The sequence below is a fragment of the Aotus nancymaae genome, unplaced genomic scaffold (assembly GCF_030222135.1).
Source record: "Aotus nancymaae isolate 86718 unplaced genomic scaffold, 86718_ANA_hifiasm-v0.15.2.pri h1tg000022l_1, whole genome shotgun sequence".
NCBI lineage: Eukaryota > Metazoa > Chordata > Mammalia > Primates > Aotidae > Aotus > Aotus nancymaae.
Window position 1 is genome coordinate 45,242,747 of NW_026988435.1, and position 23,527 is coordinate 45,266,273.

Below are 23,527 nucleotides of genomic sequence, written 5' to 3' on the forward strand. Positions count from 1 at the left end.
CGGAGAAGCTGTGTTCTTCCGATGGGAACAGAGAGCTGAGAACAGGGGCCTGTGCAGGAGAGACCCTGCTGTGTGGGCCGGGTGGGCTGTCCAGGGCGGGCTGTCCATGCCGTGCCCTCCGGCACTCACAGCCAGAGCACCAGGGAGCAGACACAGCTCTCGCTTGCTGACGTGACCTAGAGAAAGGCAGAGGGTCAGGGGCCCAGGCCCGAGGCCCCTCAGCAGGTCAGGGCTGGAAGCATAAGCGGTGCAACCCAGACCTCAAAATCACGTCACAGAAATTAAAGACTGGGGAGAACGTCGACTTCAGAACAGAAATTATTCCAGTGCCCAGGAGGAGCTGGGTCTGCAGGGGCAGGGCCTGGAGAATGCCCAACCCGGGCCTGGGCACTGGCTGCCGGGGCAAGGGCTGTGCATGCCGGCCTGTGGGAGCTGCTGGGTTCAAGTAAAAGGATTTGTTCTTAATTGACTCCTTCATAACAACTAGTTCCCTTTTCTGCCGTACCTTCCTCTGTAGCTCCCCCCAAATGCTTGTGCTAAAAGCAGGGTGCACACTTGTTCTAGAAATGCAGGTTTTTATACTGTGGAGTTGTAGACAGTATGAGCTTCAGAGGCCCGGCTCACACCTCCCCTGCCACCACCAGGCTGGGTGTCCCGGGCAAGTGTGGAGTACCCTGAGCCTCCATGTCCTCGTCTGTCACACGGCTCCATCTCTGGTGTGATACAGTACGTTGTTCTGTGGATGAAGTGAGGTCAGTTAATGACTGCTAAGCACAATGCCAGGCCCGTGAAAGGCATACGGTAAATCACACGGACACAGCCTCATCAACTGTGAAGACATCGGCTCTTTCGTTTTAGAATGGCTCGGCAGAGTGGAGTGCTGGGTTCTTCCAGCCGCCGTTTTGATTGATTTTCACGTGCACAGGCAGCTGGGGAGTGGAGTGGGGGGTTCAGCGCTGCAGTGTGACTGGATTTCTCACTCCGAATTTTCGGTGGCATCTGGAATTATCATCTCACAAGTGCCACCTCTTTCTAAAAGTTGATATAAAAGAAGACACAGGCATTTTACAGAACCCACCGCCCAGTTTCATCACTCACACGCCCTCTTCTCGTTTCCTGGTTTTCCCTGATGCGGACTGGTGTGTCGTGTTCACAGGCGGGGTGCAGTAGCCTGTGTGCCTGACGGAATGGTCGGAATGGTTTGATCTGTATGTTTCCCGTGGCTTTATCATTTACAATGGTTTCAGCTCCAAGGAAGAAGAAAGAGCCATTAAATGCTCAGTCCGCTGCACCTGGATATATGAGGGCTCCTTAATGGGCGAGTTTTCCAGGCGACGTAGTGTGAAAATCACACCCTACATGTTTTTATTGACTCTACTCTGATGTAAACACACTGGGTTTCAATCCTAAAAGGTAGCCTCCATTTCGAAATTCAGAAATGTCATAGATAAATAGGGCTTCCTGTCTTCACTTGAAAGCAGAAGATCTGGCCACACTGGGCCTGCCCCCGATGCCACACCGGTGGAGGAGCTGCCGCTGCGCCCCCACCCCCCCGGTGCCCGGGCTGGGGTGAGTGCTTCACTGTTCGGCGTCCTCACTACACCACACAGCGGTGCAGCACCCTCCCCCGTATGTGTCTGGAGGTGCTAAAGCCAGACCAGAGACAGGCTGTGTTCACGGGAGCGAAGTCGTAATTAACTCTGTTGCATATTTACACGCACCTGCCAACTGCACATTGGGAGGAGACGCCCGACCGCTCTCTCTTTCAGGGCGTGATCGAGTTCTCGCTGTGCCTGCTGTTCGCCAAGTTGGTCAGCTACACCTTCCTCTTCTGGCTGCCACTGTACATCACAAATGTGGGTGAGTATCCGTTGCTAGAACACATTAAGTTCTGCACGGCGACTGGGGCCGAGCTGTCTTCTGTCTGCTGGTTTCTAGCATCTTGGAAACACAAGGCCACGAATGGTGCTTTGACAGCTGCACTTTTCACACTTCTGAACCAAACAGTATGATGAAACATAGGCAAAAAAGAATTCAGACGTGCATTGTGTTGCCATAATGGTAGCCTTCATGGGGCTTAAAAGTTGACACGTTATATCACAGCTGTGGCCACCAGTTCCATGGGGTACTTCCTGTTCTGAGGCAGCCTGCATTTAAATGTGGGCTACATTGAACTTCGGCTCACAGCAGCCAGTGAGCAGAAGCAAGGCCTCTGGGGGCCTGAGAGAAGAAATCCCTGATAATCTCACCTGGAAAAGGCTTCTGGGAAATAGGGAGGTTCTAATCTTAGGGAGGTTCTAATCTTAGGGAGGGTCTAACCTTAGGGAGGGTCTAACCTTAGGGAGGGTCTAACCTTAGGGAGGGTCTAATCTTAGGGAGGGTCTAACCTTAGGGAGGGTCTAACCTTAGGGAGTGTCTAATCTTAGGGAGGGTCTAATCTTAGGGAGGGTCTAACCTTAGGGAGGGTCTAACCTTAGGGAGGGTCTAACCCTAGGGAGGGTCTAATCTTAGGGAGGGTCTAACCTTAGGGAGGGTCTAACCTTAGGGAGGGTCTAACCTTAGGGAGGGTCTAACCTTAGGGAGGGTCTAACCTTAGGGAGGGTCTAATCTTAGGGAGGGTCTAATCTTAGGGAGGGTCTAATCTTAGGGAGGGTCTAACCTTAGGGAGGGTCTAACCCTAGGGAGGGTCTAACCTTAGGGAGGGTCTAACCTTAGGGAGGGTCTAACCTTAGGGAGGTTCTAACCTTAGGGAGGGTCTAACCCTAGGGAGGGTCTAACCTTAGGGAGGGTCTAACCTTAGGGAGGGTCTAACCTTAGGGCGGGTCTAATCTTAGGGAGGTTCTAACCTTAGGTAGGGTCTAATCTTAGGGAGGGTCTAACCTTAGGGAGGGTCTAACCTTAGGGAGGCTCTAACCTTAGGGCGGGTCTAATCTTAGGGAGGGTCTAATCTTAGGGAGGGTCTAACCTTAGGGAGGGTCTAACCTTAGGGAGGGTCTAACCTTAGGGAGGGTCTAATCTTAGGGAGGGTCTAACCTTAGGGAGGGTCTAACCTTAGGGAGGGTCTAACCTTAGGGAGGGTCTAATCTTAGGGAGGGTCTAACCTTAGGGAGGGTCTAACCTTAGGGAGGGTCTAACCTTAGGGAGGGTCTAACCTTAGGGAGGGTCTAATCTTAGGGAGGGTCTAATCTTAGGGAGGGTCTAACCTTAGGGAGGGTCTAACCTTAGGGAGGGCTGACATTTTGCTTTATGTGGTGGTGCTTTATCCCACGGTGGCTGCAGCTATAGATTATGAGAAAACATGCTGGTGAAATAGTAACATGCCCCCCATGTCATGTGTGACCACAGGACAGACAAGAGGGGAGAAACAGTGCTTAAGGGAAGGGGCCATTGAGTAGGGGAACCGGAACCCTGGCTGAGAGGAGGTGGGGATGGTCCGGGAGCATGTGGAGGTCTGTCAGCCCAGGGAGCCAGGGAGAGCAAGAAGACACCAGGCCGTCAGGGAGAGGCAGGGCTGGCAGTGTCTCAAAGAGGGGGCCTTTGAGAGTAGGGGAGGCTGAGGGGCGCAGACCACCTATTCTGGGACTGCAGATCTCACCAGACGAGAATGCTGGGATCATACCCAGGAGGGAAGTTGAGGAGGCGGTGAGGGGACCGTCCCCCAGCCTAGCAGGGGCAGGGCCTGCCCAAGGGCCAGTGAGTCGGGGGGCAGCCAGGCATGCCCTCGGATCCTGAGGTTCCTTCCCTGCCTCGTGACCCCTGCCTCACTTTGGCCAGTGAGCTGCACTCAGCCTTGTTCCTTTCGTCCCCTGTGATTGCAAAAGGGGTAACGTTTTCAAGACTTGAGTCTTGAATTGCTGGACTTTCAGTCTGTGTGAAAAAAGCAAAATTTCCTGTCCATGTCATTGAGGATTCGGTAAGGCTGGGTTTGACCAGCAGCCCGAGAGGCTGCCCGGCCTCCTCTCTCACGCCACGGCCAGTTCAGTCCACCTAATAGCCCAGAACTTGTACAAAATCTAGTGGAGGGCGCCCTGAGCTGGGGCTGGGAGGCCTCTGTGTCCTCATCTGCAGGACAAGAGGGCTCTGGCCCCCTGCGGCTCTAAAGCCACGTGTGACAGGACGCTGGAGCATCCAGGCGCCTTCCACACCCCCACTTAGGTCATGTGTTGATCTAACTTCATGGTAGAGGGGCCCCTGGGGGGGCCTCTGAACCAAAGGTGGGATAATTCAGCTGAGCAGGGGAAACCCTCGGTGTTTGGTTAAAAGTGTTTTCATCCTTTCTGTGTTACTAGTTTTCTAAATCCGAGTTAACTACTAATTGCTCCTTGGTATAAATCAAGTGTGTGGAACCAGAGTCCCGGCGTGGGTCCCGTTCTGCGTGGTGGGTCACGTGGTGTTCTGCGTGGTGTGTCACTGTGAGGCGTGGAGGAGGTCTCACTGCTTCACCCTCCGTTGTCCTTTTCATAGATCACCTTGATGCCAAACAAGCGGGGGAGCTCTCCACCCTGTTCGACGTGGGCGGGATCTTTGGTGAGTTCGTTAAGACTTGCTCTGCTGCTATAAGAACTTCACGAGGCACATGATCTCTGAGTTGATTCACTGCTCAGAGGGAACGGGGTTCCCCGAGGTCTTGTATCCCTGGAGTGGACCCAGCCCCTGAGGGTCAGGCCGTCACCTGTGGGTGGGGGGCTCTTACGGTTTCCCCTCCCTCCTTGGGGCCCTGACTCTGCTCTTGAACAGCTTCCCTCAGAAACAGCAGCCGGCTGAGCTCAGGGCTCATGCCTGTAATCCCAGCCCTGTGGGAGGCCAAGGTGGGAGGATCGCTTGAGCTCTTCTTGTTATGAAAACCAGCCTGGGCAATGTAACAAGACCCCTCTCTATGAAAAAAAAAAAAAAAAAAAAAAACCATAGCTGGGCCTGGTGGCTCGAGCCTGTGGTTCCAGCTGCTCGGGAGGCTGGGATGGGAGAACAGCTTGAGCCTGGGAGGTTGAGGCTGCAGTGAGCCCCGATTGTGGCACTGCACTCCAGCCTGGGTGACAGAGTGAGACCCCATCTCAAAACTAAAACAAAAAAAGCAGTAGCATGCCTCCCAGGCAGGTGACAGACTCCCCACCTTAGTCCCTCGATAGGTAAAGGGCCTTCAGGGCTGGCCTCAAACCTGAACCCGAGATGCCTCCAAGCCTCTCTCACATCTGACGGCAACCAGCTGAGGCCTGTGGGGAGGTCAGGCCCGTGAGAAGGCTGCCTGCCATGACGCTTGGAGAGAGGGGCCTGGGAAAGGCGGAGACCGTTCTCCAGCCTCCTGCAGCTCCACTTCCTCGCAGTGACGTCGGCGCCTGAAGCCTGCCTCTCCGTTGCAGGTGGCATCCTGGCAGGTGTGATCTCAGACCGACTGGAGAAAAGGGCCTCCACCTGTGGCCTGATGCTGCTGCTCGCCGCCCCCACGGTCAGCCCCGCTGCCTTCTCTGGGCCCCGAGGCCTGCAGACAGTCCCCCACGGTCCTCCCACCAGCCAGCGCCCTCTCCCATCTGCCCGCGCTCCGCTTTCCTGACAAGCCCAGCTTCATTGCCGCTCATGCCTCCTGTCCCCCAGCCTCTCCCTGGGCACCCTCCCCGACATGTGCAGCTGCTACTGGTTCCGCATGGACTGTTCAAAGGCTGCTCCTCTCATCGGGGTGCCCCTTGCCCCAGACAAGCTCCTCCCCGACCTCTTAGGCATCATTGACCCCTCCCGTCATGTCGCGTGGTGCACAGTACTTTTCAAGCATTTTGTAGCTCCTGGCCTTGGGCGCTGACAGCCCCTCTGTGCCCCAGTTCCCTCATCTGAAAACGGGGTGTCAGTAGCACCACCTTGCAGTGGGTTAGAAACAATGCCCCTCGTTACTGTTTTTATCATCATAACGTTAGAGGTGGCAGGCTCGCCAGTGTACCCCATACCTCTGTGCATGGCCACCTCTCCACTAGGCCTCTCACTAGCCCCAGAACAAGGGCTGGTTTTCAGCCATCTTGGGGTCCCGGACACGGCCCATCACAGACCCTGAAAGAATGCCGAGTGAAGAAGTGCCTGAGTGGGCCCCTTGCTGCCATCAGGGTGGGCAGCCTGAGGACTCGGCAGTCAGACTCTCGAACAAGGAGCTCAGGAAGGCCACCCGCACCCTGACCCTCGGCTGGGGTTGTGGAGGGAGCACCCTGCAGGATTTCCCCAGGTCGCCTGGAGTGCTTGGTCCAAAGCGCTCATGGCGGGGACAAGGCTCAGTGCCTGAGACGGGAGGGGGTGGGGACTTGACTCTTTTTAGGGGTTTCTGCTCTTGGGTTGGCTGCCCGACACTCACCCACTGGGCTTTTGAGAAGGAGATTTCCAGGGATCTCATGCTGCTTGCAGCCAGCCGCGGCTTTGACCTGTGTCTCGATGTCCACAGCTCTACGTCTTCTCCACCATCAGCAAGATGGGGCTCGAGGCCACCATCGGTAAGTATGGAGGCCTTCCTGCCTTTCTTCACACAACTGGCAAGATGAAATATAAAAATCAACAGCTCCAGATGAGCTGGTTTAACGGAGCACATGGTGTGGCTAAAATTGTCCAGTGTCCCTCTTTGAGTGAGGCCATCTGGAGACGCGGGGTCTCGTCTCCCCAGTGCAAGGCTTGCCAGTCTGTGGGTTTGAGTGTGAGCGTGGTCTGTGGCAGTGGCCCTGAGCGCTCAGGGAGAAGCCGGATGTGACCTTGAGGGCAGCCCCTCCTGGTGCCTCAGCGGGGCTGGTGAAGCTGCCGCAGCCTGTGACAGATACCCATGATGGTGAGAGCAACCCAGGCTGGCCCTTGGGCCCCGTCAGGTAGCTGGGAACCTGGTGGTATGACCTGAGCAGGGTCCCACCAGGAGCCAGGGCAAGCGGCCCCCCGGCCACCTCCTCCCAGCTGGCTCCGTCAGCTGCCATTCCAGGAGCGCCTGCCTGACCTCAGAGGACTACTTTTAAGCCCCTGCTGGCAGCGCTATCCAATGATGCCTCCAGCACTTAGAAGTGTGCTTTCCGTCCTAACGAGCCAGCAGTGGGGATGTGTGTGGTCCCCTTGAATGGTATCCAGAAGGCAGCTTGCCCACAAGAGAGGAGGCGGAATGTCCTGTGACCCCTCAGTCCAGAGGCTTCCTCACCTGAGTGTGAGCCCAGATGCTGGTTTAGGAAAGTGAGCCGAGGAGAATTTAGGAAGTGACCTGGCTAGAGAGAGGGTGGGGTCCGCCTGCAGCAGCTGTGGACAGGGAGAGGGTGGGGTCCGCCTGCAGCAGCTGTGGACAGGGAGAGGGTGGGGTCCGCCTGCAGCAGCTGTGGACAGGGAGAGGGTGGGGTCCGCCTGCAGTAGCTGTGGACAGGGAGAGGGTGGGGTCCGCCTGCAGCAGCTGTGGACAGGGAGAGGGTGGGGTCCGCCTGCAGCAGCTGTGGACAGGGAGAGGGTGGGGTCCACCTGCAGCAGCTGTGGACAGGGAGAGGGTGGGGTCTGCCTGCAGTAGCTGTGGACAGGGAGAGGGTGGGGTCCGCCTGCAGCAGCTGTGGACAGGGAGAGGGTGGGGTCCGGGTCCGCCTGCAGCAGCTGTGGACAGGGAGAGGGTGGGGTCCACCTGCAGCAGCTGTGGACAGGGAGAGGGTGGGGTCTGCCTGCAGTAGCTGTGGACAGGGAGAGGGTGGGGTCTGCCTGCAGCAGCTGTGGACAGGGAGAGGGTGGGGTCTGCCTGCAGTAGCTGTGGACAGGGAGAGGGTGGGGTCTGCCTGCAGCAGCTGTGGACAGGGAGAGGGTGGGATCTGCCTGCAGCAGCTGTGGACAGGGAGAGGGTGAGGTCCGCCTGCAGCAGCTGTGGACAGGGAGAGGGTGGGGTCCGCCTGCAGCAGCTGTGGACAGGGAGAGGGTGGGGTCCGCCTGCAGCAGCTGTGGACAGGGAGAGGGTGGGGTCCGCCTGCAGCAGCTGTGGACAGGGAGAGGGTGGGGTCCGCCTGCAGCAGCTGTGGACAGGGAGAGGGTGGGGTCCGCCTGCAGTAGCTGTGGACAGGGAGAGGGTGGGGTCTGCCTGCAGTAGCTGTGGACAGGGAGAGGGTGGGGTCTGCCTGCAGCAGCTGTGGACAGGGAGAGGGTGGGGTCCGCCTGCAGTAGCTGTGGACAGGGAGAGGGTGGGGTCTGCCTGTAGCAGCTGTGGACAGGGAGAGGGTGGGGTCCGCCTGCAGTAGCTGTGGACAGGGAAAGGGTGGGGTCCGCCTGCAGTAGCTGTGGACAGGGAGAGGGTGGGGTCCGCCTGCAGCAGCTGTGGACAGGGAGAGGGTGGGGTCTGCCTGCAGTAGCTGTGGACAGGGAGAGAAAGGCCTTTTTGCTGCAGATGAAGCGGCGGCCAGCTCAGGCCCAGTGTCGGGCCTGTGATCACTCCCTCATGGCGGCAGCTGCTGCCCCGAGGGTCAAGGAGCCTGAGTCTTAGGGAGGGTGCGGTTTGGTTTAGACCCTCAGTAGACAAGTTTAGAGGAAGCTGCTGCTGCTGCACCCCGCCCTGTGCTCCCCAGGCGCCACCTTGGGCTGCTCTGATGTGGGGCTCTCCCGGGGGACTCGGTTCCATTCTCCAACCCTCTGCCTCCCATAGCCATGCTGCTGCTCAGCGGAGCCCTGGTCAGCGGGCCGTACGCGCTCATCACCACCGCCGTCTCTGCCGACCTGGTGAGTAGAGCCGGGAGACGCCGGCCCTGTGGGCACCCACCATTTGCCGTTCGTGACAAAGGTGGTCTCCATTAACATTAGGAAAACCGCTTTTGCAGAAGCACATTTTTGGCAGCTCACCTAGGTCGTGGTCTCCAGCCTTCCCGCACCTGCCCCCTGCTCATGCTTCTAGAATCACGGGCAGGTTGGCGCCAGACTCACCGTTCAGTGCAGCCAAAGGCTCTTGGGAGCTGTCCTCCTGACTCAGGCACTTTTCACTCCAAGGGGACAGGAGAGGAGTCCTGTCTTAGACACCCCTGCAGAGAGAGAGGGGCCAGGAAGAGGCGCTGGGGAATTTGGCCCCCCTCATCCAGGTGCCATACCCTGCCTTGGCCACCTTTGTGTGGGGCACGTCCTGAAACTGCCTGGGTGTGCATCAGCGTGCAGATTTGTGTCTGGGCATGGAGAATTCTGGAAGGATCCACACCAGACCAGTAGCAGTAGTCAGCCTTCATGGGGTAGAGGCAGAGGGGAGACTTTCACTTAATTTTTAGACTTCAAAAAAAGTAGGTTCTGGGTGATTTTCATATTGCACGTGCTTTTCTTTATTTTGTATACATATTACACACATACACAGGCATGTATATTTTCAAACGCTGGTTCATTTTTGTAGTTTTAGGCTTCCAGGCACTGTTTCCCCTGATCTCGTTCCCCTCCTAGTGTCCTCAGTTTGCCTTTTCCACAGGTATCTATGTAGCCTTTTCAAAACTGGAGCTCCTGGGGCTGCTCCCTTGGTCTCTCGGGCTCTCCCCTTCTCCCTTCTTCCCCTGGAGTTTGCTGTCGATCAGGTTGGATTTTAGATCCCGCAGAGACATCTGACAGGAGTCCCAGGAAGGCCCTGGCTGTCGAGGAATCCAGCAGACACGTGGACGTGGCTGGGAAGGAAGGCCGGCGCAGCTCAGGGCGGGGGCGCATCACGCATCTTCACGCCCTCACGTGGGCTGCTCTGGGGCCTCAGGGAGGAGCAGGACTGTGCTGAACAAATGTTTTTTATTTGAAGAGAATCCTAAGAGTTCTTGAAACTAGGCCCAAGCATTTCTGATGATTTTTGACTCTTAAAAACCCTTGAAATTTTAACTCCCCAAAGCAAGCTTGGGGTGGAGTTTAAATTAGGGAAACACCCCGCATGTGGAGTTGTTCTGCAGAGCAGTTTCAGTAAATGCTGATACAAAGGCTTAGGCTGACTTCTGATGCCTCAGGGACAAGCTCCACATCTGCTTTTCCTCTCTTCTAGGGGACTCATAAAAGTCTGAAGGGTAACGCGCACGCGCTCTCCACCGTGACCGCCATCATTGACGGAACTGGCTCTGTAGGTGCGTGGAGAGGTTTGGCGCTGGGAGGCTTGGTGTCTCAGGGGAAATCACATTGTCACATGCTCTTGAACAGGTGCCCAGGGTCCCATCGATAACATCAAGTGGGCCAGCTTCTCACAATTTGAGCAGATGAGCAGGGGACATCAGTGCACAGAGACAGTCGTGCGTGCCTGGGTGGCTTGAGAGACAGGCATGTGACTAGCTGTGTGTTTCCAGCTTTTCACCTGAGGCAGGGGTTGGCAAACTGTAACCCGTGGGCTAACTCAGGTCCACTGATTATTTATCGCCTTCATCTCAAGAAAGGCAGAATCTTATTAAAATTACAGAAAAACCAATTGGTCCAAAAGCATACAGAGTTCTGAGTGTTACCAGCATCATCAAAGGCTTGAAGAGAATTCGGTGGCATAGTCTGGCATTGAAAAAGGTGGCAGAGTAAGCAACCCATCGCAGCTGCCTCAGGGAGCAGGCAGGTGGGAACTGGCCGAGCCCGGGCTCCTCACCCACGTGCAGCCTGACGCGGCCTTGGCCTTCCCTGAGCCCTTGCGCGGGGAGCACACACCGTGGCCACGCCGGCCAGGGGAAGATCAGGCGCTGCCGCACGGGGTCCTCCCGCAAGGGCACTGAGGGTCCTTCCTACATGTGGGAGGTTATGGGGGGCTCCCCGGTGTGGCTCTCGCAGCTAATCAGGAGGACCTGGGGTGCCAACCTGGTGTGTCACCCAACCTGGTGTGTCACTTGCTGCCCGGGGGTCTCAGAGCAGTAAAGCCAAGTGTGTGCTAGACGAAGGTGGCTCAGTAAAGGCATGTCAGTCAGAGCCTGGTGCTGCAGCCTTCCAGCTGGCCGCTGGGGGAAGCCGACGTTGCTCAGTAAATGCGCGTCAGTCAGGGCTGGACACATCACAGCACGTTTCTGGGTGCCCACTGCTGTCTCAGTGATGCAGAAGTCAAAGCCCTCCCACGTCATGGCTCCCTGCTGCTCCTCCAGAGGCCAGGCTGGCCCCTTTGCAGGGTCTTTGCTCTGGCCACACCCCGTGCCTGGGAAGGTCCCCGCAGGTGACCTTGTGCCTCACTCCCTCGTGCCCTTGAGTCTTTGCTCAAATATCATCCTCTCAGCAAGACTGCCTGGGACCACCCTGCTGAGAACAGGGTTCTCAGCCTTCTGAGCCGGCCTCCAGGCCCCTCCCCCAGGTCTGCTCTTCTCTGGAGCACTTCCCATGTCCACAGTGGGATTCAGTGCACTCTTCGGCTTTGTCTCCTGTCTCCTGACACTGGCACGGAAGCCCCAGGAGGACGGGATTTGCTTGGTTCTTTGCTGTATCCCAGTGAAATGAACGGGCTGCTGCCAGACGGCTAGAATCGCAGCCGGAGCCCAGGCGGCTGAGTGCACAGCAAGGAGCCCGGCCGGGCAGGACCCAGGACCCCTTGCCTGGCCCTGGGTGGCGGGAACCTCAGCTCCAGGCTACCGCTGCCATTTCCAAGGCCAGGGTTGCTGCTTCACGTGACCCACCACCTTGTTCTGAGAAGCAGCGGGCAGGCTGGCCATTGCTCAGAAAGCCATATTTTGGCTTTTGCTGTTCACTAAAGTGAGACCAGACCAGCCTCGTCTCTGCCCTTAATGCTGGTTCCTTCATTTCACTGGGTCCAGAGGGGCTGTGAGTGTATTGAGGGGTGGTGGTCACCCCTCTGATGTTCTCTCTTGGGCATCTCAGTAGGAAGTGGGGGGACTGCGGGGCTGAGCTCAGTTCTGATTGACGTTGTGACTGCACGGCCTTCTCTTGGCCTGGTGCTGCAGTGGCCCGCGGTCTGTGACTCCATCTGACTTCGCTGGGAAACCCTGCTCTTAAAGCTAACGTGGCACTCTACTGGCAATCTCGACTGCTGTTTGAAAGCAGAGGATCAGAGTAAAAAAAGAGAGGGAAATCATGAACTAGGTGAAAAAGCACATTTTTCTTCATATTCTTCTCAAAATGAGAGGGAAGCAGAGGCCACCGCCCACCACTGCCCCGAGCGGGTGGAAGGGGTGTGCAGTTCTGAATGCCTTTGGCCCACTCACAAGGACGGTGGCCTGCACACGGGACCCCTTCTGGCCTTCCGTTAAGCTGCACCAAGTTCCGACCGTATGCGGAGCTGCTGCGCCCACCCTGATGGCTGCTACGTTACACCAGAGGCCAGACCAGGACCCGACTGCTCCAGGCTCCACCGCCCACCCGTGCCTACTGCCCGCTCAGGCAGTGGTCACCATGGAAACGGCACTCAGGCCTGCCCACCCCCACCACCTCGCCCCCGTCATTATTTCTTCCCTGAGTGCTGCCCGGCGACAGCACAGGCTCAAGTGGGAAGGCCACATGTCAGCCCAGTCCCTTCCCAAGGGATTGCCCTGCACGCTTACTTCCTGTCACCGACTCGGGTGGAGGCGAAGCATGCCTGATCGTAGATCACGGCTGCGTCTTCCCAAGAGCCGCGTGGTCTGTCGGCAGCGTGCCTGCTCCGAGCCTTCGCCGCACTGAGCGTCGCAGACGCTGCCGTTCTGTACATTTCATGCAGAGCAGTTAAATAGAGCGCTGCATTTTTTCAAGTTGATTTCTATCCATTAAAGTAAAACGTAAGGTATGTTAGAAGCCAGACAGTCCTACAGGCTTATCGTGTCGTACAGTGGCACTCCTTGCCCCTGCCCAGCCCTCTCTCTCTCTGCTTACCTCCGTATGTTCATGTTTCTTGGTTCATCATCTTAACATCATCAGCTGTGCTCCCCTCAAGGCAGAGGGGACCTGGCTCCCTTCTGCCCCCTCACGGCCCACCCCTCCTCCTCCTCAGTCACACTGGCCACGCTCCTGCCCTTCACTTTCCAGCCAAGAAAGACACTTTAATTATGCACCTTCGATAGATACATTCTGTTTTTTCCCGGGTAAGTAAACCTCCCATCGTCTCCTCTTTGTACATTTCCTTCCGCTCCACCATGGTCGCCATCCCACCCGCTCCACCCTTTCACGCCATCAGCCTCGCTCCGCCCGCTGCACGGCTTTGCCCCGGAGCACCTGTCACCACTGTGCTGGGGGTCCCCTCCTCCTCGCAGCCTAGACGCGTTTACCACTCCTGTGGGGAACCACCTCCTGGTAGCTCCCTGAGTTAGGAGAGGTGACTTCTGCCAGCTTGCAAGTGCCTGGTGTGTGGGTTCTGCTCTCTCCTGAGGCAAACACCTGCTCTTCAGAACCCGCGTCTTCCGGCCTCCATTGCTGCCGCTGACACCTTCACAGGCATTCTGACCCCAGCCTCTGCTTTCTAGCCTCCTCTTTTTCCTTTTAGAAATCTCCAGGTTCCCTTCTTACCCCTGGAGCCTTCTTTCATCCCCCATCCCCTGGACACCTGGTAGCCCCTTCATTCTGGAAACGTGCTCCCCACTTTAGGGGAATTGGGCCCCGTTAGTTCTTTGATACGTTTTCCTACCATTTTCTGATTTGTTTTTTCTTTCTGGAAAACATATTAGTCAGATGGAGGCTTTTCTGGATCAATCCTTCAGCTTTCCTTTCTTGCCCTTCTGCCCGTCCCCCTGTTCTTACACTTCTCAGGGAATTCCTGACTGCATTTTCCACCTTTGCACTGCCCGTTTTACTTTTCCTGCCATACTGTCAATGTTCACTGACGTGTCTCTGCCCTTTTAGTGCATCCTGTTTTATTTCGCGTTAGATTGAATCATGTGAAATTGATAACAGGTTTTCAGCTACAAAAATGGGGTGTCCTGAGGTTCCACTTAACCTCCTGTGGCCGTCTGGGGTGCCGTGCCCTCCTGGGACTGTTCCTCTCCTCCCTGACGCCTTCTTCTCCTCCAGGTTCCTCCTGCCAGTGTGCTTGCTTTCGCGTTCAGGGTTCCCCAGACGCAGGGCAGACCTTGGCTGCCCCTTCCTCACTTCACATTGAAGAAGGGGCCCTGCCTAGTGGCTTGGAGCCTTTCTGTAGGAGGCAGCATGCCGGCTGCTGGTCGCCAAGCAGTGTGACCCAGCAGGACCTGGAGGAGACTCCCTCAGTGCCCAGGGGAGCGTGGCCCGGCTGCCGGCACCCTTGACATCGTGTGGGACCACAGGTGGCTGCTTGGTGGATGCTGGCATCTTTCCCAGATCCCCTTTGCCTGCTGGGTGTGCATGGCTGCCCCGTGCTGGGCCCGGTGTCCCCACAGGTTAAGCTGTGCTCTCCTGCGCGGGGGTCAGGAGGAGTCTCTGGATCAGTGAGGATGAGAAAAGAGACCTGGGATCCGAGGTGTGGCAGAGGGAATGCAGCTAGCAGTTTGTGATAAAAGACCCAACCCATGTGCCCTTTTCTCTCGCTGCCTCCCTTCCCTTCCCCCTGCCCTCCTCCTCCCTTGCCATCCCCTCCTCTGTCTCGTGTGCTCGGCTGAGCCTGGCTCTGCTCCAGGCATCCCTGTGCCGTCTCCTTCTGAGGACGCTCGGTGGAGCAGGGAACACCGGAGGCTGTGTTAGCTGTCAGCCCTTCTACGTCCGTCTTCCAAAACTCCATGCCCTTCGGTTGGAGGATTTATCATTTTTAAAATTCAGTGATGGTACAGTTCATGTTTCTTGGGAGGCGTGGAGCTAACACAGGAGTAGCTGGCCATGTTTGCCTGGAAGTTCCGAGAATTTTAAAAACATTGCATACAGTCGCTCCTGGGATAATGAAATAGTAAGAGCGCTTTGTGAACACTTGAAAAAAATGCGTGTGTCTAGGGCATGAAAGACCCTGGTTTTCTTACCGCTCAGAGATTAAAGATCAGTTCATAGCTTGGTGGAAATTCTTCATGCTTTTTACCAAGACCAGCCATCCTACGTGTGCATCAGAATTCATTTCAGTCCCTCTTAGTAAAACACACCAGCTGCTACAAAACACATTCTTAAAACAGCAGTCCTTGGGCATTTAGCGGGATACTTTATTTTGTTTTCATCGTTTAAAATTTTGACATAAATTCAGACTTTGAGAAAGTTGCAGAAATCGTACAAAGAATTCAGACATTTCAGTACACGTGGTTCATCATGCACCCCTCATGTATTTTTACACACACATACATGCACACACACACACGTGTAATTTTTCTGAACCACTAAGAGTAAAATGTACACCTGCTGCCCTTTTACTCATAACTATTCACCAAGTACTTCCTAAAAACAAGGAATTCCCTGACAGACCACAGTGCAATGATCAAACTCAAAAAGTGTGCATGGAAAGAGTTTAGTATCTACAGATCTTATTCAAATTTTACCCAGTTACATTTGTTATAGCGTGAGATTATCTAAGATTGTGCATTGAATTCAGATCTCTGTGCAGTGTATTCAAGAAGATAATGAGAGTGTTGGCTGCAAAGAATGAACATTGCAGTGTCCACAAGCATGTTTAGGATGGTTCTGGGGAAAGGCTGGGCCAGCTTTGCCTTGCCAGCGCTGAGAATTGCAGGTGGGTGTCTCATCTGAAGTGCTTGGGACCAGAAGTGTTATGGTGTTTTGGTTTTTGTTTTTTCAGACTGTGGAATATTTGCATTATACTGGGTGAGCATCTCAAATCCGAATTCTGAAATGTCTCAGTGAGCATTTCCTTTGAGCGTCAGCGCTCAGAAAGTTAAGATTTCCAGAGCATTTTGGATTTCGGGTTTTCAGATTTGGAAGGCTCAGCCTATGCTAGGCCTTTTACCCACTCCCAGCCCGGCTGGTCAGGTTGAGGTGGTGTCAATCTGTACGTTTTCCTCTCGTTGTGAGTGTGCTGCTGAGCCCATTCTGTGTGGCTGTCAGTCGTGTGCTGCGACTTCTCTGACTGGCACCATGTGTGTGCATTTGCCTGGTTCCAGGAGCAGCCCTGGGCCCCTTGCTGGCCGGGCTCATCTCCCCGTCCGGCTGGAGCAATGTGTTTTACATGCTGATGTTCGCCGACGCCTGTGCCTTACTGGTAAGTCCTCGTCTTTTTCATCCGAGCCATCTTCAGTCTCTGCGTGGTGGCCAAACACTGGTGGAACTTTCTCCCGTGCATTCCTGAGTTAGCAGAGGTTAGGGTCTTCCCAGCTTTCCTCAGTGTGCATGGTCTAAAGCCCCTTCTGTCTCTGGTTAAGAAAAGTCAGAACCAGAAGCAGGACAGCCTCTTGCTCTGCAGCCTGGGGCAGGATGCCACAAAGGCCAGGAACATGGTGTTCCGTGACTTTGGATCCTGTCTGTCACCTGTCATGTGTCTGACTTGGGCAGGTTACATAACCTCTGCTCCACAGCTTCAAAATGGCCGTGATAATGGCACCCAGCAACAAGACTGTTGTCGGAATTAGAGCAGATGATGCACAGGATCCAGCCTCCCAGTGGTCGTCAGTGTCCTGGTGTCCCTCTTGCAGCCATGCTGTGTCACACGGGGGTAGCAGCCCAGCTTCTTCCACCTGAAGGGATGGGAGAGAATAAAGGAGCAAAGAGGCTTCCAGTGCAGATAGCAGGCCGCCGTCGGGCTTCCGCCCCCTTTCCTCTGGGCTCCTGCTTCCTGTCCCCTCCTGTGTTGAGAAAGTTTGAGGTTTTCTTCTGGGTAGGGAAGAGCAGCGATGATGTCATGGTCACATAGATGTGCACCTGTGAGGGGCACATATACTTCTCTTCACAAGTCATCTGGCACGCAAAGTCCCCAGACCCACAGCTGTGTCTCTCCTCTCACTCCACCAGGCAAAACCTTAGGCTAATCCCAATAAAAATGAGTTGGGAATTGTAGAAATATCAACTCACTCAATTAAATGGAAGTCTTATATTTTAATTCCAGGAAATTCTAAAACCCAATTTCCCTACCACATACAAAATCAAATACCAACTCTCAGCCTATGAACTTACTAGGTTTAAATGGCTGTTCTTTGGATTATTTGTGGTATTTTTTAATGCCAGAGGTTTCTATTGAAGCCTCCAGATGCAGTGCCACTAGGTAGCAGTAAAATTCCCATCATTACGACTGTTCAGAGAATCTGAAATATCTTCTTCAGAAATACCCAGTAATGTATATTGAAAATTGTTTTGAGGCACAAACTCATAAGAAAGTAAGGAATTCCCCAAGAGCCCAAATTGTAAAGGCAACATAAATACACAGGCTCCTGATAGAGCTGTCCAGGAGTGATGCCAGTCTCAGGACTCAAGGGGTTGGGGTGGTTGTGCCCACACTGGGTAAGAGACAAGGTGTTAGGCTGGCAAAAGATGAGGAGTTGGAACTGGAGACTTCCTCATGGAGCCAGGACCCTGGAAGGGCCATGCTTACAGTGGAAGAGTATACTAGATGACATCTGCACACTGGCACAGGAAGACAACGGGAATCTCCCCATCTTAGCCAGATCAGGGAGAAAAAACCCCCCCTGAGAATTTTTAACCATAGACCTGCCCACAGTCAGCCTTAATCTTTGAGCTTATATAAATATATTTAAAATGAACAAAGTTGGTCTGTAGACAGTGATATACATGGTTCTTATGCAGAAGCAAATAGGAACAAATCTCAACCCTGCAGCACAGGAATTCTGTAGCTACCACCCTACTAAAGATGAGCTCACAATCCAAAATTATGAAACATAAGGAAGCAATCCACTTTGAATGACAGTAACAGATATAAAAATGGTGGAATTGGACTCCCCAAAACTGCAGATAAAATATTTATATAAACTAAAAATAAATATATGAAATGTGACTGATGACATAAGAAAAGGAACTGACTTCATGAAAAAAAGAACAGGACACTCAAAAAGACAGAGCAGGCTTGAAAAACCAAACAGAAGTTATAGAAATGAAAACTGTGATCTTTAGCCTGGAAAAACTCAATGGATGAATTAGAAAAGCAAATTAGATACAGCTGAAGAGAAGATTACTGATGTGAAATATAGATATGAAGAAATTATCCAGAATTCAGCACAAAAAAAGAGAGATGGAAAATATTAAAGAGAAATTAAATATAAAATGGAGGGCCAAATGAGGTGGCCTATTATCTGAAAGGAATTTCAGAGAAAGATAATAGACTAGATTTGAAGCAATATTTTAAGAGAAAATAGCTGAGAATTTTCCATATACATGAAAGACAAACATTCTTAGATTCAGGAATCAAACAGCTTAGGATTGTGTCACTAGATAAATTTATCTGTACCTAGACAAAGAATAAGGGTGAAGTGAAAATGTTTTTAACCAAAGGTGCTCCCAGCAAAAATTGCTAAACAATGTATTTAAACATGGAAGGGGCCAGGCACAGTGGCTCATGCCTGTAATTCCAGCGCTTTGGAAGGCCAAGGTGGGTGGATCACCTGAGGTCAGGAGTTCAAGATCAGCCTGGCCAACATGATGAAACCTCATCTCTACTAAAAATACAAACAATTGGCTGGGCATGGTGGCAAGTGCCTGTAATCTCAGCTACTCAGGAGGCTGAGGCAGGAGAATAACTTGAACCCAGGAGGCAGAGGAAGTTGCAGCGAGCCGAGATCGTGCCATTGCACTCCAGCCTGGGCAACAAGAAACAAAAAAGGAAGATAGATCCAGGAGGGAAGTCTGAGATGCAAGGAGAAATGCAAACAAAAAAAGTGGCATTCCTAAGGATGAATCTAAATGAGTATTGACCTTATAAAATGGGGCCAGCCAACTGTGGCCTATTTTTGTATGATTCTCCAACTGGGAATGGTATATATTTTTAAAGATTTCTTTAAAAAATCAACAAAGGAATGTGCAACAGAGACCATATGGCTGTGAAGCCCGAAATATTTACTATCTAGACCTTTGCAGAAGAAGCTTTCTGACTCTTAGTTTAAAACAACAGCAATGATGACTAATTTGGGCAACATAAAAAAGAACTGGAATACTGGATAACTGAAATGTGAGGTGCACGTGGGACGGTCAGTTCCAGCACGCTGCAGTTCTCATGTCATCAAGTCAATAGCAATAGAATGTGTAACCTTCAAGGCAATAGAGGGAAATGAAGACTTCATCCAAGAGAACCTAGGGTCAGGCGAAGCATAGAAAAACAGGGTAAATACAGATATACATAGCAACATGGATGGAAATCACTCCAGCATACCAGCAACACGGTGACTGAAAATGGACTAAACTCATCAGGAGCAGAGATGGTCAGGTTGCTTTTAAAAATAGAGGCACTGGTTATTTACCAGAAACACACCTGATACACTGGAAGAATTCTGAAAAGACGGAAGTTAAGGAATGGGAAGGCACACAACAGGTAAATAATAACCAGAGGAAGCTGGATTCGCTGCACTGGAAGAAAGAGTCCTAAAGCCGAAGCACTGGGATGACGGGGCTTGTCGCAGGGGAGAAGGAACAGCCCCGGGACGTGCAGTCGGCCCACGAGCTCGCACTGGGCTTTTCAAACCTAGGAACTAGACATACCTTTTTCTCTTCCCTGATCAACATGATTTTTGGCATCATTTCTCCAAAATAGACAAGTGCCTCCTCCCAAGTCTGGGGCTGAAAACCTCCGTGATCTGAGCAGGTGTCCTGGGGACTGGAGGGCACCATGCTTCCTGCCTCGTCACGCACACTGATGGCCGGCTGTGGGCCTGCAGGACCGCCTCGGCTCACGGTCGAAGGCCTCAGGTCTGCAGTGCGTGTCGCCTGGGCTCCTGGAGTTGGCAGGGCCCCTCCTTATTGGTCATTCTTGCATGCATGGGCCAAGCACTTGGGCATGTTTTGAAATCGGATCTCTGTTCTTCAGAACTGTTACATTGACAGTTCATCCCACACCACAAATAACACTTGCTACTGAATTCTTCATCTTTTTCTCTTAATGATCGGCTTTTCATAATCGTAGGCTCTTCAGGCTGGCACTTTTCACACATCGCACTTGGTAGGACGTAGATGTGGGTAAGGTACCAGCTAAAACACAGCAATCCTGTGCCAGTAGCTGGAGCTAGAGGTTCAGATTCACACAGATGGATTTATTTAACAAAAATCTTACCGTCACCACCAGCACTACTGTTAGCACCTGGCTGTGTTCCCACAACCTTTACCACCTAATTGTCGCAAACACCATTCACACGACCCGCGGCTGGATGCACCTGACCTGTAGGAGGGGCCCCTGCTCTCTCCAGCTTGACTCACCTCATACAAGGGACTGCTAAGCTCCTACTTGAACCAGAAGCACCTAAGAAAATACAAGACTTTCTGCCTTCTAGCGCTCTGGCCTGAGGCTTGTGGGTGGAGCTGTGTGTGTGGCTTTTAAGTAGCCCCTCGAGACCCTCCTCCAGCACCCCCTCCCCGCCTCCCCTGGCCCAGTGATCCACCCTGGGTCTGAGGGCATCCGCTGCCCTCTGAGAGCCCTCCTGTGGGCTGATGCCACACTTGGGGAAAGACTGGAACCACACTGGAAAATGCAAATGCACTAGTGAAATCGGGGGTAGCACAATCATTTGTCTGGATTTGCAAGCTGGCGTTGAGCCCCCTAACACGTGAAGAGTGTGGAGCTAAAGCTCTGGGTCAGGAGAATGCCGAGGCTGAGGTGTGACGGTGGTGGAAAGCCCTGGGCCCCGCCAGGCCTGGCCTCCGAGGGGCTCCCAGTGGCACGCAGCTGTCCCGTGGCAGCCTCTTCAGACCCCAGGGCTGGCGTCGGAGGAGATGCGCGCCTGGCTCTAGAGGCACCCGAGAAGCTCACGGTGCACCCCCAGGCCACCGGCAGGGTGGGCCTCTTGCGTTTATTTTCTTTTTCCCACTGTGGTCACTTTGTGATTGGACTCATTTTATTCTGAACATGCCTTGAACCCAGAAGTAGTTCAGGCTGCGTCTTTCCCGAAAGCCTTGTTTTCAGGGCACATCCTGGTCCTTCGTGGGTCCTCGTCCGACAGCCCTGCCCACAGGTGCCAAGGCCTCAGGCTGGGCATGCTCACCCCCTGCTCTCGCAGGGAGGCGTCCCCAGGGAAGGTGCTGCAGGAAGAGAGCCACCTGCCCGGTCCTCGCAGCCAGGGCCTCGCAGCCAGGTCCTCACGGTGACCACACGTGGGCTGCTCTGTGCTGCTTCAGCGCCAATGACAGGTGCTCTCGCCTTTGTTTCGGAGCAGTTCCTGATCCGCCTCATTCACAAGGAGCTGAGCTGCCCGGGGTCAGCGACGGGGGACCAAGTTCCGTAAGTCCCACTCGGGCCCTGTCCCCGGCTCCAAGGTGCCTTCTGTCCTATCTCCCTTCCACACCTGGCTTTTCATAAAAGAAAGAAAAGGAAACTCTGGCTTACCTTTTCATGGCACGCCACCTTCACCCTCGTTTGTTCTTCTCTAATAAATCCCTCTGTTTGTGGGTGGGCGGTCATCCCTCAAAACCTGCGTAGAAACGTGAGGGAACGGCGTCTTTGGCGTCTTGTGTGAGCGGCAGCCCCGCGCTTTCCTCGCCTTCTGCTCGCCCCCCTCCTCCCTCCCTCCTCCCTCCCTCCCCCCTCCCCCCTCCCCCCCTCTCCCTCCCTCCCTCCCTCCCTCCCTCCCTCCCTCCTCCCTCCCTCCCCCCTCCCCCCTCCCCCCCTCTCCCTCCCTCCCCACCTCCCTCCCTCCCTCCCTCCTCCCTCCCTCCCCCCTCCCTCCCTCCTCCCTCCTCCCTCCTCCCTCTCTCCCTCCTTGCTCCTTCCTGGCCCCGGGAGGCTGTGGGAACGGTACAAGGGTTTATCCAGCGTCCATCACCCTGACGGAGGGGAGTCCCCACTGGACCAGAGGGCAACTGGCTCCCCATGGGGTTTGCGTGTGCTGTGTGAAGTTTAGCATCTCTTGCTGAACCACTGCCAGCTGTTAGAGCAGCTGTTCTTTCATCCTTTCTTTCAGATTTAAGGAACAGTGACCCCCTGGTCCCGTGGAGGGGGTCTGGGCCTACCCTTCACACTGCCTTTCAAGGACAGTTCAGATAAAGGGCCCCGCACAGAAACAGTGACTTCCCCTTGCCTTTTGCACACGCACCTGGAAAAGACACAGAAGCCAACCTGAAAACTCCTGGTGCTATTTTCAACGAGACGCAGAGCTGAACAGCAGTGAGAAAAGTCCGCAGGAACTGCCGCCTGAGCCAAGCCGGAGAACCGAAGACCCGGCCAGCCCTGGCCTCGAAGGCGTGTGCCCATACGGCTGCCCAAATGTGCACGTGACAGCAAGGCCAGACGGGTGTGGGGTGCACAGGTAGCCGCAACCCTCTCAGGCACTGCAGCCACAGAACATCAGAGCGAGTGAGTGCCATGCGGGCCATGGCTTCAGAGAACCTGAATGTGCTGGGTGGAAAAACAGGACACCGGAGCCCACCAGACAGTGCCAACGCCACACGACGGCAGGAAGGGCGACAACCTTGGTCAGAAACCAAGACGGAGCTCAGGCCTGCCACGTCACCCCAGAGGCTTTTCCAGCACTCCCGATGTTCCGTACTGGCCTCAAAACTAACTTTGGAGAACCCAAGGGCGAGGAGGCAAGAAACCCCTCCGGCTGGAGGCACCCAGGTGTGCCAGTCACAGCACCCCGAAGTCACCGTCCCTGGCATTCCCACTGCCCTCTGGGGCCACCGCACTTCAGCTGGGAGCACGGGGGCACAGCAGAGGCGTGAGAAGCAGCCTCCCCACTGGCACTGGGATTGGCTGGCCCAAGCCCAGAACTGGATTCACTCCACAACGCACACACACCTGGGGCTGTTTTGAATACAGAGCAGCAGAGTGGGTTATTTATTAAAATGCGTGTTGTGCTATATGACGTTTAAGAAACATAAATGGCATTTTGTTATTTATTAAGACAACCTCCAGTTGTTCTCTGGCTGTTTGTTTTCAGTTGTGTCTAGCAAAATACTTATCTGCCCTTTGAAATAAAAACAACTCAGAACACTCAGCGCATGTTGGTTGTTTCTGCTCACATTTCCATTACACTGAAAAAGGAAACTTCCCAATAGTGGTGTGTGTTGGGTTTTCTGGGGTTTGGACACATTCAGAATCTCGCAGCTGGGAACAGACCATTTCCAGCAGAAAACGGGCCTCCCTCTCAGGCCCTTGTTTGCATAGAAGGCCAGGCCGAGGCCCTGGTAAACAGCCATCTGGATACTTTATAAATTACGCCGTTTAAAGAATATCCCGAGATTTGTCGTTGACTAAGAGATGTGACACACGGTGGTGGTGGGAACTGCGCGGTGGGGTCCAGGCTTTCACGCTTCCTTCTTGGGAACACTTACCATCCCGATGTCCGTGGTGCGCGTTTTCTCCACGATGGTGTGCTGCCGAAGTTCACGTGGGGACCCCTCCCAGCAGCAGTGCAAGGGTCAGACACAGCGCCCGGGTGGCCCATGGTTCTGAGGCGCCTCCTGCCGGAGCTCTGCAGAGAAGCACACGGGAGCGGCAGGCCTGGCTGTCGGGGCATCTGTGTACCAGCTGCCCCACCAGATTGCAGATTGCCTCGCTCTCTTTTTAATGGGAAGTTATTTATACATGTAAAAATTTTTGCTTAAAAAGAAATTCCCCAAAACACCAAGCGGATGGAGTGTGTTTCTCACACACGCGGCGCACTCAGCTTGCGCTGGCCCTTCCCAC

General features: G+C 54.2%; 1 protein-coding gene across 8 annotated transcripts in view; it reads left to right on the top strand.

The window, feature by feature from the left end:
- The window catches only part of SLC37A1 (solute carrier family 37 member 1), a 65,103-nt gene extending 42,268 nt beyond the window's left edge, over positions 1-22,835 (top strand). For 7 of the 8 annotated variants that reach the window (XM_064380190.1, XM_064380185.1, XM_064380189.1 and 4 more), the window contains 9 exons: positions 1,770-1,860; positions 4,465-4,527; positions 5,358-5,443; positions 6,416-6,464; positions 8,609-8,682; positions 9,956-10,034; positions 15,858-15,955; positions 21,057-21,121; positions 21,801-22,835. In XM_064380190.1, coding sequence (XP_064236260.1) covers positions 1,770-1,860; positions 4,465-4,527; positions 5,358-5,443; positions 6,416-6,464; positions 8,609-8,682; positions 9,956-10,034; positions 15,858-15,955; positions 21,057-21,121; positions 21,801-21,816 — 621 coding nt within the window. In that variant the 3' untranslated portion in view covers positions 21,817-22,835. Of the gene's footprint in view, positions 1-1,769; positions 1,861-4,464; positions 4,528-5,357; positions 5,444-6,415; positions 6,465-8,608; positions 8,683-9,955; positions 10,035-15,857; positions 15,956-21,018; positions 21,122-21,800 lie in introns of all 8 variants that reach the window. The other variant, XR_010343946.1, reaches the window with a different exon arrangement.
- Positions 22,836-23,527: the final 692 nt, after the last annotated feature.